Genomic DNA, 12,760 nt, shown 5'->3' with positions numbered 1-12,760 from the left:
CACGTGACACTTACTATTTATGGTTCATAGGTCTTGTGGACATATTCTAGGGTTAGCAGTTTTTCGTTTTCACGATTTACTCACTCAGGTCATGCGAACAAGACCTTCATGTTTCAGGTTTCTATTTCATATTATACTAACAAATAGCTGTCTACCCCCCTCTCATGGTCTGGCCTCCTGGACAGAGGATCGGCATGTAGCATTGTCTTTCCAGGTCAGTGACTAAGTACAAAATTAAAATGTGTGAGGGATAATGCCCAGTGTGCTTGGCGCTGGAATAACTTCTGTGCCTGGCAGAAGTATGTAAGGTTGAGATGGTCTGACCAAATCTCAATGGGTTCCGGGTGTCCTTCAAAATAGTGCCGGTGTTCTTCTAGTGTCCGAATAATTGCAAGCATCTTCTTGTCATAAATCTCATAGTTTCGCTCATGTTTGTTGAGTGATTTAGAGTAGTATGCGACTGGATGCCATAGCTTGTCTTCTCCTAGTTGTTCGAGCACTGCACCAGTTGCATAGTCTGAGGAATCAGTTTTCAGATGGTATGGTGCAGTGTCGTTTGGGAGTTGTAAGATCGGGGCTGAGGTAAATGCCATTTTGAGTGCACTGAAGGCTTGGTCTTGCTCTTCCTTCCATTGCCAGGGCACGTCCTTACAGGTGAGAAGCATTAAAGGTCATGCGAGTTTCGCAAAGTCCTTTATAAATCACCTGTAGAAATTCGCGAATCCTAAAAAGGCCTGTACTTGTTTGACCTTTGTAGGTGCAGGCCAGCCAAGTACATCTTCGACTTTAGCAGAGTCCATCTGTACTGAGTTCTTGCTAATGATCATGCCAAGATACTCAATTGAGGACTGTTCAAAGAAGCATTTCTCTGGTTTGGCATATAAGTCATTGTCCCGGAGATGCTGCAGAACTGCTTTTACTAGTCATTGGTGTTCTTTGAGATCGTCCACGAAAATGAGGATGTCGTCCAAGTAGACTACTACCTTTCCAGTATGAATTAAGTCCTCAAGGACCATATTTATCATTGTTTGGAAGGTGCTGGGAGCATTGCAGAAACCGAAGTACATTACTGTGGGTTCGAAGAGGCCGTGATGCATGATGAAGGCAGCTTTTTCCTCATCCCCTTCCCTAATCCTTATGTTGTTGAAACCCCATCTCAGATCAAGCTTTGTAAATATGCTAGCCTGTAAGAGTCTGTCAATGAGGTCCAAAATGCATGGGATTGGGAACTTGTTCTTCTTTGTTACTACGTTGAGGTTCCTGTAGTCTTGTACTAGCCTCAGTGATCTGTCTTTCTTTTTGATGAAGAAGACAGGTGCTGCTGTTGGACTCCTTGATCTCTTAATGTATCCTTTGGCCAACTCTTGGTCTATCCACGTGTCGAGCGAATTTCTTTCCTGTAGGTTCATAGGATATAGCTTTGCCGGGTGTGGTAACGATGCCTCTGGAACAAGTTCGATTGGATGATCGTAGGGCTTTCTTGTGGGCATTCATTCTGACTGCTTCTTGGAGAACACATCGCCATACTCGTGGAAGTGTTTGAGGACATAGGCTGACCAGTAGTCTTTGTCCTGTTCTCCATTTTGCAATGCTCTATCCTGATTCCTCTTGGTGTCTAGACCCATAATGAGTGATGCTACGGCTTGTGCATCAGGGTCTTCTGATAGTGACACCCATCTAATGAAGCTGTCCATGTCGTTCCAGTTGTCATCTAACTCCTGAGAATCGATGAACTCCATCAGGTCTTCAATGTGGGGGATATTTGTGTCTTCCAGGTCCTCCTCTTGGACTGCTACCTGTGAGGGTGCACATCTCTGTGGGCATCGGGTGAAATTGACCATGAGTTTTCCCTAATCTACTTCGGGGTTGTGCTCCTTGAGGAAAGTCATGCCTAGTATAATGTCTTTGTGACCTATATCGGTAACCAGAAGACTTTGTCTGCTTGTGTGGTTTCCGATAGTTATACTTAGAAGAACCCTTTTCTTAGTGGTTCCACCCTTGTTATGAGATGCATCTGCATTATAAACCCTGATCTCCTTCTCAAGTGAGATCGTAGCAAGATTCAACTGATCAACCAGCTGTGGGTTGATGTAACAAGAATATGCTCCTGAGTCAAGGAGCGCCTCAGTCTGGACTTCCCTAACTCCCTGTTTGAGGTGAACAGGTAAATCAATCACATGTTTTGACAAACCAGTTGATGCAATATAGAGAAAACTTGATACTGGTACATGCGAGAGTGAGTAGGTACTGTTACAATGTCTATGAGAACTCTGGCCAGACCTCAGGGAACCTGCCAAAAAAAAATTCTTGTCATCTTCTACCTCCGTGATCCTAGCTGCTTCTACAGCTGGTTCCGGTTTTGCCTCCTTGTCCTTTCTCTTCATGTCGTAGCTAGCAATGAAAGCACGAACTGCTTCCTCTCTCACCTTGCTGTAGTCAGAACTGCTGGATGCCACTGATGTGGTTACTGCCCTTGTTGCTTGACCCCACCTTGGCATTTCAAATTTGCCTTTGTACTTGGGGTCCGGGCAGTGCTGTTTAAATACGAAGGGGTGTTTCCCGCATCATACGCACAGCTTCCTTTCTAGCCATCCTTCCTGTTCCTTGGTGAGCGTGGATACTCGATCCACAACCATTGCGTTGGAGTCCTTCAGGGCTCTGGTGCAGATGATGATGTCGTGGTCATTCCGCGTTGTCCTGCTTTGTCAGCTCTGAACTTTGACTTGAGTTGTAGACAGAGGTCGAGATACTCCAGCCATGTGGTTGGGTCAGCAATTCCTAGGCTGTCTCGTGTCACCATTGCTTGGTGCACGTCCTTGTCGCGGTGTTCAGCAATATAACTGATAAGCGCTGTGTGCCCCAAGTTGGTCTTGGTGGCCCATTGACGGAACTTTTCTGTGAAGGATACCATTGTGGGATATGTCTTGCCACAGATATCCTTCAAATGCTGCTGCACATCCTTGTCCAGGTCGAGGTCCTGTAGTTTACTTTGAGAATGTTGATGAAGTCTTCCCAAGTTCTGAGTGATTGCCATGCTGCTGCCTTTGTTGCATATTCTGATATATAGGTGAATGCGCCAACTTCCAAGTGCAGCAATGCCGTGGTGATCTTATGCTCATCGTCATTGATCTCATTCCACCACATCCATATGCTGAGTTGTTGGGCCCAGTCCTCCAGACTTCCTTTGCCTGAGTAGTGTGGAGGTTCAGCGATTTTGATGCAGGGTTTGTATCTTTGGACCATGCCAGATGTTTGACCTTGCACTGCTGGGATGTCGCTTGCTTTCAGTGAAGCTAACTCATGGTGCAACTTTGTGTTGTCACTGCCTAGTTCTATCATCTTCTTGCCCATGTCCAGCATAGCTCCTTGTGTTCCTATGATCTCGTCATTTAAAACTGTCATATGCGCATCTTGCACGAGGATCCTATCTTTGAGCTTACCGATTTCTGTTTGGAGGACCGCCTCCTTTAATAGGTGCTCGCTACAGTTTGACTGGATGATCACATCGAAGGCTCTCTTGTGCTTGTACAGTTTGTTCCTGAGCACATTGTAAACCTTAGTGACTTCCATGTGGATCATGAGCTTCATAGCGACGATGACTCATTCACAGATGTGGTCTGGGACTTCTCCAGGAGCGAATTGCCTGAGTGCATCTTCTAGATGCTCAAATCGCTGTCCATCGAACTCCCAAGTGGGAGGGACATATGCGGGTAAAAGTGATGGTGTCGGGGATTTACGTTCTCCGACTTGTGATGCAGAGTCCTGGGGTCTTAGCCCAGGCTCAGATGAATTGCGTTGTGATGCACATGGGGTACTCCCTCCTTGTGCTGCTTTGATGTTGGGGTGAAGTATGTCCTCCATTCTTTGTCTGAATGTGGACACGTATGCATGATCAGCTCCCTTCATTGTAAGGTAAAAAGGTAACTAGTACAAAAAGTGCAAATATCTCTTCTTCGAGATGAACACCAGAGCTTTGGTGATTTCCTGCAGCCTTTCCTCCTTTCCTATCTGCTTGAAACTGATTCCTCCTATTTCTAGACAGACCGTGTTTATCACCTGCTTCTCAATGAATGTGTATGTGCACGTTCCAGTGTGTAGGTCGGCACAGACCTTGTCGAGTTCTATAGCGAGGCTGTAAATTGGCCCCTGATGCTCATCTTTGAGATGATATGCGAAGGCTCCTAGGATGGGCTGGAGCTGAAAGTGAGTAGCGTCCACTTGTTTTGTGAGCATCTCGATGTGAATCGTCAGCCTGACTCGAGATGGGAGTGGGCAAATGGGGCGAGCAACGATGTTTGTCTTTACAAAGTTCAGTAGTGGTCGAACTGGGATGGGAGCTGTCACGGTTTTTATCTGACAAGTCATTATAGGAACAAATGCTATTAGAAGCATATTATTTTAATCATTTCACGTCGCACAAGAGTCACATGACGTAATGAGAGATAAGATAAAGGCATCTAGTCACATGACCTCAGATCTCTCTCAGCATTGTCACGTGACACTGAGCTCCTCAGCATGGCATCATATGTCGCAATCGTCATGATGCCATATTGCATGCTCAAGAGGAGCTCCGTCTCTGTGGGGTATTATTAGGCAGCCAATCAGGATAATTGGGACATGTCGTACAATTGTAGCACTGACCAGTAGAATAGCATGTGACTCGCTTATGTAGTACTGTACAGTAGCTAGACAATCCTGTATATAAGGACCAGCGAGACGAGGAGGAGACCTCAGTCTTATTCTCCTTCATCCTCCACTACCATCATAGAGGGGCCTTACCAGACACTCTCAGTGTGCTATACATTCTATTTGCATCCTCACAGTTGTGATAGTGCCCCTCACCTCACCAGTAAGTTTTACTCTGCAACTAGCGACTTGGGCCTCGTCAGTGAGCATGTCGACTCACCACAGCTCGTTGCTGTAGGCTTTTACCAGAGGCCCTCAAGGGGACTCTTAGTTTGGTTGTCTATATTTGTCATCGGCGTGCCGTGACATTAGAATAAGACTGACCTTTTACGCCCCTATCAAGTGTCTAACACTGGTAGCTGCACATTTTCGCCCAGAGACACATCCGCCCAGGGCAGAGCTTTTCCCACACCACTTCCCTCATACCATTTCACTTTGCCTCTACCACCTAAGCCACTTTCTTCCTTCAAAAGGAACAGCGCTGCACCAACCGGTAAAGCACCTCAAGTGCACAACGGTATCGTTCTGCCCAATGGATGTTACCATCCTTACCACCCCGATCTCAGACACACGCATCGTCTGACAGTGAGCAACCTACTCTGAGCCAAGCCCAATGACTATTGCTCAGATCAACAGAAGCTGCACACTAAGGTCAGCTTGTGAGCTGAAGCAATTCCAAGAGATGCATCTGACCCATCCATCCCCATTTAAAAACCTCACTGGTGGTTTAACGATGACGCCACTGCCATACTCACCTTCGCACTCTCCAAGAGCTACCACCCTTGCAGGATCCACGAGAATCTCAAAGGCACGCTTCCAGAAAACATCGCACTGACCGTATACACTACTATTCAGCAGTACAAAGTCTTGCAGCAGCCTCACATTGCTGCCAAGTTCACGGAAGCACAGATCCAGTGTCACGATCATATCCTGCAACACTTAGGAGCATTGAACGAGAGGATTGGATGAGGTGATGACTTCACATTCGTCGATAGACACATTACTATCAAGCTTTGCGTGGGACTAGGGAAGATTTTGTTCAGAGGAATCAACAAGGAGCAGGAGCGTGTAGAACAAGACATTGTGAGGTTCGAGAAGGAGTCGTGCTACTGGCCTTACTAGGACCAGTAATATTTTTGTACTACCGCATCAAGAGTTTCATGTCGAGATACACTTTCGGCTTTATATATGAAAACTACATTGTGGACTTTTATCGCCTGACGCAAGGACAACTCACAGTCATCTGCACTGCGTATTTCATCTATCAACCTCTCGTCACCAATTGGCAACAAGTACTCTACCACTACACGGTACAAGTACACGCTTACACAACCTACTTGGCACCATTCCGTCTCATTCCTGACTTCGAGGAAGAGTGAGAATATTGGCACTACTGAGCAGAATCCTTACAAGAGGAACTAACAGAAGAGGGACTCATCGAGGAAGACCTCACGATCCCCTTCTAAAAAAAAAACATCGTCACGAGGCTGAGACCAAGAATCGATTCACACGTTGTCCGTCACTTCATTTCCATTATCCTCGACATCGATCCCAATGTCTCAATATAACCTTGGTGGTGTTGCGTTCCCAGGAGGACACACTGTGAGTGAGCCTACTGACCCCTGGAGGAGTCAGGCCACTTCTACATCATCTGAATCAGGACCAGCTGCCCCTGCAAAGGAACCCCATACTAGCAGCACACTCAAGGCTTCGGGAGTAGTCAGAAACCCGTCGCCCACCACCCTGCCAGAATTCGCTACACCAGCAACCTGGGAATGGCAGGGAATCTCTTACAACACAATCAAGGAAGCTGCTAATGCTGCCGCACCCAACACCATTCCAAATGATGTCAAAGAATGGATAATGAACGTGGTGCGAGCATTCATCATGAGAGATGTTGTGAGCTCCTATGAGGCTCTATGACAAAAGATGGATGAGTGTCATGAGTGCACGGTGTCCTCGTTAGAAGAAGAGATACTGGCTCGGATCCACGTTGAAATAATGGCAGTGGAAACACGAGACCAGCTAAAAGTCACAAGAGCCCAGATCGGCACCCTCTCCGCCGATAACAAAAGGCTCATCAAGTCGAACAATAGTCTGACAGCTGAAGCCCAAGCAATCCACAAGGACTTCGAAGACTACAAGGATGAAGTAAAGGGTCAGATGGACGCCCTTTATGGCAACATGGTCGCCCTGAATGAGGCTCAGGAAAAGACCACTACATACAGTATATCGTTGGCTTAGAGTCTCGACTCAACAATGCCATCATCAATGCACCTTCTCAAGGTATCCAACAACCGGCCGATCAATACCAATGCAGTCAATCGCCCCACCAAATCAAGCTCCCAGATCCTCCCAAATACTCAGAGAGAAAGTCGTCGAAAAACTTCGAGACCTGGTTTATGAACCTGCTCATTTGGCTCAATTACAATCACTTCACAGACAACAAGGACAAGATTCAGCAGGCCAACGTGCATCTGAAAGGAGGAGCAGCTCTATACATGAAAGAGTATGCAATCAAGCTCACCTCTGGACAAGACGTTGGCATCTGGGCTGAATACACCAGGAAACTGGAGATGGCGTACAAGATGCTTGACCCCAAGCGCACAGCACAATCTTTGCTAGATGCACACTGCGCAATCTGCCACAAAACAATGATTGCCTTCACAGAGAATTTCAGGGCTTATGCCCCCGAATCAGGGTACTCTGACGAAGATCTAATTGTCAAGATCAGGGAACAATGGTCGACCCATATCCAAACGGTCATGTCGGTAACAGAGACTCTAGATCCCTCGAAGATTCCAACCACTTGGATGGACTATCTCGAGTTCTGCCTGGAAATCGAAATTAAACATCTCCAGCAAATTTCAGGCAACAAGTCTACTGGACAGACCACGGCAACAAAGGCGGCCGCCCTCAAGGACCCTAATGAAATGGACACAAGCACACGAATCGCACATGAACTTTCTCCGGAACAGGACAGGTGGCTGGCAAACAAACTATGTTTGTTTTGCGGAAAGCATGCCTACGAACGAGGAAAGTGGTGCCCCTCTCCCAAGCCAGAATACAAGGGCAAGCAGTTTCAAACACGATTTGCCCCAAAACCAGGGAAAGGAAAGGGCAAGGTGACAAACGTGCGACAGGTGGAAGAAGAAAGTAGTGTGGGATCATCAGCTCAAATTGTGGCATTGAAGCAAGCAATTGCTGCACTACGTGAGATGAGTACCACTTCAACTACTCCACCGTCCAGCAAGGGCAAGGCAAAGGGCTCAGACGTGGCATCAACGGCATCGGCATCAACAGTCAAGGACACAAACACGAGAATCACCAAGATGGATGAATTCTCAGAGGATTTTCTGTACGAAGTGTAGACGAGTCTGGCACTACACTTCAGGACAATTGTATTAGTACTGTGAGAATGAATGTACCTAGCGACCATCTATATATTGCATCCGCGGGTTTTTCTAAACATTCGATCGAATTGCCGATAAAATTCGTATCACGGGAAGTCCAGACAACGGCACTATTGGATTCTGGAGCGTTCTCCTGCTACATTGGTCAGAGATTCGCTCAAAAACACGGGTTTAAGATGACACTGCTAAACCGCAAAATAAGAATCCTCAATGCAGACACCAGTCCCAACAAGGGTGGTGCAATTACTCATCGTGTAGTCACAAGCATCTTAATCGGGGGGCACCGATCAACTGAGAGTTTGCTCATCACAAACCTCGGACGCATGTCAATGATCCTTGGCATGAAATTTCTACAAGAACATAACTCCCGAGTTGACTGGGAACATAGAGAGGTCACGTTCTCAAGATGCAGACACACAATAAAGCAACGAGTCAGAGTAAGCGAAGAAGAAGTCAACCTTCTATCGCAACCTCGACTTGAGGATGAAGCGATTCTTCCTGACGTACACAAGGATGACAGGTGGGATCAGGAAGACAGTTTCATCAACTGGATAGACTTGCAAGACCAGGATCTTCATAACATGGTGCACGACATCCTAGGCATAAGCAAGAAGGTGAAGGAGCATTTGGTAGAACAGCCGGCAGAAGAGACACAGGACAAAGAATATTGGTCCAAATTCATCTCTCCAGAATTTCATCAATTTGGAGATGTGTTCTCAAAGAAGAGCTCAGAAAGAATGCCGACGCGTAAGCCCTATGATCATGCAATAGATCTTGCCCCAGATGCGGCAACCCTGAGACCGACAAAAGTATACCCTATGTCTTTATGAGAGAAGAATTTGCTCGATGAATGGATTGATGGGGAACTAGCTAAAGGCTACATTCAACCATCCAAATCCCCGTACACCGCTCCGGTATTTTTCGTCAAGAAAAAGGATGGCTCTTTTAGACTAGTCCAAGACTACAGGGCATTAAACAGCGTCACCAAGAAGAACAAATTCCCACTCCCCCGAATCAATGATCTCATTAACAGACTCTCAAGGGCTAGCATATTCACTACACTAGACCTGAGATGGGGGTACAACAATGTGCACCTGTCACGGCACGCCGATGACAAAGATAGACAACCAAAATAGAAACCCCTTGAGGGTCTCCTGGCTAAGAGCCTACAGCGACGAGCTGTGGCGATACGACGTGCCCACTGACGAGGCCCGAGTGCTAGTCGCAGAGTATGACTTACTGGCGAGGCGGAGGGCGCTATCACAAGGTGAGGATGCAAATAGGATGTATAGCACACTGCGAGTGTCTGGTAAGACCCCGCTGTGATGGTAGTGGTGGACGAAGGAGAATAAGACTGAGGTCTCCTCCTCGTCTCGCTGGTCCTTATATACATGATTGTCTAGCTACTGTACAGTACTACATAAGCGAGTCACACGCTATTCTACTGGACGGTGCTACAATCGTACGATGTGTCCCAATTATCCTGATTGGCTGCCTAATAATAACCCGCGGAGACGGAGCTCCTCTTGAGCACGCAATATGACGTCATGGCGATTGCGACATATGACGCTATGCCGAGGAGTTCGGTGTCACGTGACAATGCCGAGAGGGATCCGAGGTCATGTGACTGGATGCCTCGTTATCTTATCTCATTAGGTCACGTGACTTCTTGTGCGACGAGAAATGATGAAAAATGATATGCTTCTTAATAGCATTTGTTCCTTTTAATGACTTGTCAGGTAAAACCGTGACATCACCCCCTTCTCAAGGTTCATCGTCCCGATGAGCCAAAGTCTCTGGCGCCTCATATGGTTCTTTTTGCGAGCGGACTGTCTGCCTCCGAAATGATTCCTGGGGCGTAGCGTTCGCATATGAACTGGGCAATACGATCGCCTGTCTTAACCTCGAATGGTTCGCTGGTTGTGTTTACCAGCAGGACCTTGATCTCCCCTGTGTAGTCCGGGTCTACTACCCCAGCTGCGACATCAATTCCTTTAAGGGCCAACCCACTTCGGGGGGCTACTCGAATGTATGTCCATTTTGGGGGATCAACCGCCAATCCGGTGCCGACGAGCATTCTGGAATGTGGGGGGATGTTTAAATCTTGTACTGATTTGACATCCCATCCTACAGCTTCATGAGATCCCTTGTAGGGGGCTCGGGCATTTGGGTGAAGGCGGAAGAAAAACATGAACTCATCAGGGTGGTCAGACAGGGCGATTTTGTGTGCTTTGCGCGTTCGCGGCTTAGCTCTTGGAGCGTCTGGGTGTGTCGTATGGAATTCCTCTACTTTGTCTTTGACATTCGTGAGGTTTTCCAAGGGTTCCCAAGTATTATCGCTGTGGTCATAGTCCAACCACTTAACGAGATACTGGGTCTTATTGTACCTGACTCTTGAATCCAGGATGTCCTCTACGTCCCATTCCTCCTCTCCGTCGATGATGACTGGAGGGTTGGGGGGAGGGATGCGTCCGGGAATTGAGTCTTGATGGAACATGATTAGCTTTGAAGCATGGAACACAGGGTGTATCTTCATGTCCGCTGGTAATTGCAGTTTGAACGATACGGTCCCGATCTTTTCGAGGATCTTGAATGGTCCATAGTTCTGAGTCGCAAGCTTTTGGCTTTTGACTTTTACATGGAGATCTTTCCCTCGAATAAGCACTTCGTCTCCTACTTTGAAAGGGACGTCTTGCTTTTTAAGATTGAAATACCATTTCATACGTTCTGCTGCTAGTGACAGAGCGGCACGTGCTTGTTCCTGTGCTTGGTCGCGGTTATGGAATAAGTGTTCCAGGGATGGATGTTGTATTCCGTCCAATACATCGGGTGCCATGCGGGGGTGTCGACCATGCTCTATGAAGAACGGTGATAAGCCTGTTGATTCTGAAGCTTGGTTGTTGTATGCGAATTCCGCCGTGGGCAATAACGTGGCCCAATCGGTTTGTCGGTAGTTGCAGTACATGCGCAGGTATTGCTCCAGAATCTGATTGACCCGTTCAGTTTGTCCGTCCGTTTCAGGGTGGTAAGCTGTAGACATTGTCGATTTAATGTGAAGTTTCTGACAAAACTCCTGGAATAGTTTGGCCGAGAACTGAGTGCCTCGATCAGATATGATCTGCCTAGGAATTCCATGGAGTTTGAACACTTCATTGTAGAAAATCGACGCTACTTGAGATGCTGTCACCGTGTCGTCTACGGCATAGTAGTGAGCATGTTTGGTGAATCGGTCGACAACTACCAAAATGGCAGTCTTCTTTTCTCCCCTATGGTCTGGGCTTGGCGGTAACTGTGTAATCAGGTCACAGGTAACCATTTCCCAAGGCCCTTGTGGTACTGGATTAGGTTGTAGTAGCCCATACGGCTTTTGCTTACTCGTCTTGTTTCTTTGACAAGCCACACAGCCTTGGACATATTTTTTGACATCAATGGTAAGCCCTGGCCACCAATAATTCCTGCTGATCAATTCTTGCGTTTTCCATCGTCCGGCGTGTCCGGCGGTGGAAATGTCATGATGTAGCTTGATCAGCTCATTCCGCAGCGTAGAATCCTTTGGAACGTAGACCTTTCCTCTTCTGAGCAGCAATCCATGTTCGAAGTTCCACTCTTGAAGGTCTTTTCCGAACTCTCGCTTGCCAGTTTTTAGTAGGTGCTGGTAACCTTTAGTCATTTCGTCGTCTTTTAGTGCCGATTTCACTCTTTCTAGAAGTTTTGCATCGTCAACTTCAGAGGAATGAGTGGCTGCGATCGTGTGGATGGCAAAATATTCGGGTCGAAGTAAAGTTTGCCCTGAATTATCATTGCTCACCCCCTTCTCATGATCTGGCCTCCTGGACAGAGGATCGGCACGCATCATCGTCTTTCCGGGGCGGTGACAGAGAATGAAGTGAAAACGTGTAAGGTAAAGTGACCATCGAGCTTGTCGTCTGGTCAGTGTTTGAGCTTGGCGGAAATAGGTAAGATTAAGGTGATCCGACCATATCTCAACTGGGTGTGGGTGTCCTTCGAAGTACTGCCGGTACTCTTCTAAAGCCCGAATGATGGCTAGCATCTCCTTGTCGTAGATCTCGTAATTGCGCTCATGTTCATTGAGCGATTTGGAGTAGTATGCGACAGGATGCCAAAGTTCATCGTCTCCCAACTGTTCAAGGACCGCACCTGTGGCGAAGTCCGAGGCATCCGTTTCCAATCTAAAGGGACGGACTGCGTTGGGGAGTGCTAGAATTGGGGCGGAAGTGAATGCAGTCTTGAGGGCCTCAAATGCCTTTTGTTGAGGTTCTTCCCATTTCCATGGTGCGTCCTTACGTGTTAATAGAGTCAAGGGTCAGGTCATCGATCCGAAATCCTTGATGAATCGTCGATAGAAATTTGCCAGACCAAGGAATGCTTGTACTTGCTTTACCTTGGTGGGCACCGGCCATTTGAGCACGCCATCGACCTTTTCTGAGTCCATCTGTATTGACCCTTTTGTGATTATGAGTCCGAGAAACTTGACGAAAGTGGTCGCAAAGTGACACTTTTCTGGTTTCACGAACAGGTCATTGTCTTGGAGTCGTTGTAGAACTTCTTTGGTCAGACGGTCGTGTTCCTCCTGGTTATCCGTAAAGATGATGATGTCATCTATATAGACTGCCACCTTTCCAGTGCGAATGAGATCGCCT

The 12,760-nt window shown here is 47.2% G+C and overlaps 2 protein-coding genes across 2 annotated transcripts; one reads left to right on the top strand and one right to left on the bottom strand.

The window, feature by feature from the left end:
- Positions 1-1,850: 1,850 nt before the first annotated feature.
- On the bottom strand, positions 1,851-2,129 carry LAESUDRAFT_633056 (uncharacterized protein; the record flags this gene model as incomplete). The annotated part of the gene is made up of 2 exons (XM_040903420.1): positions 1,851-1,903; positions 1,967-2,129. Coding segments are annotated over 2 exons (216 nt in total), but the record flags the coding sequence as incomplete, so codon positions are not given.
- A 4,111-nt stretch (positions 2,130-6,240) lies between these two features.
- LAESUDRAFT_760051 (uncharacterized protein) lies at positions 6,241-8,057 on the top strand (the record flags this gene model as incomplete). The annotated part of the gene is made up of 3 exons (XM_040912683.1): positions 6,241-6,558; positions 6,616-6,913; positions 6,973-8,057. 3 exons carry the CDS (start codon positions 6,241-6,243, stop codon positions 8,055-8,057), a joined length of 1,701 nt encoding a protein of 566 aa, XP_040763239.1.
- Between the last annotated feature and the right edge of the window lie 4,703 nt (positions 8,058-12,760).

Source organism: Laetiporus sulphureus, assembly GCF_001632365.1.
Source record: "Laetiporus sulphureus 93-53 unplaced genomic scaffold LAESUscaffold_25, whole genome shotgun sequence".
NCBI lineage: Eukaryota > Fungi > Basidiomycota > Agaricomycetes > Polyporales > Laetiporaceae > Laetiporus > Laetiporus sulphureus.
This window is presented reverse-complemented; position numbering and strand designations above follow the sequence as displayed.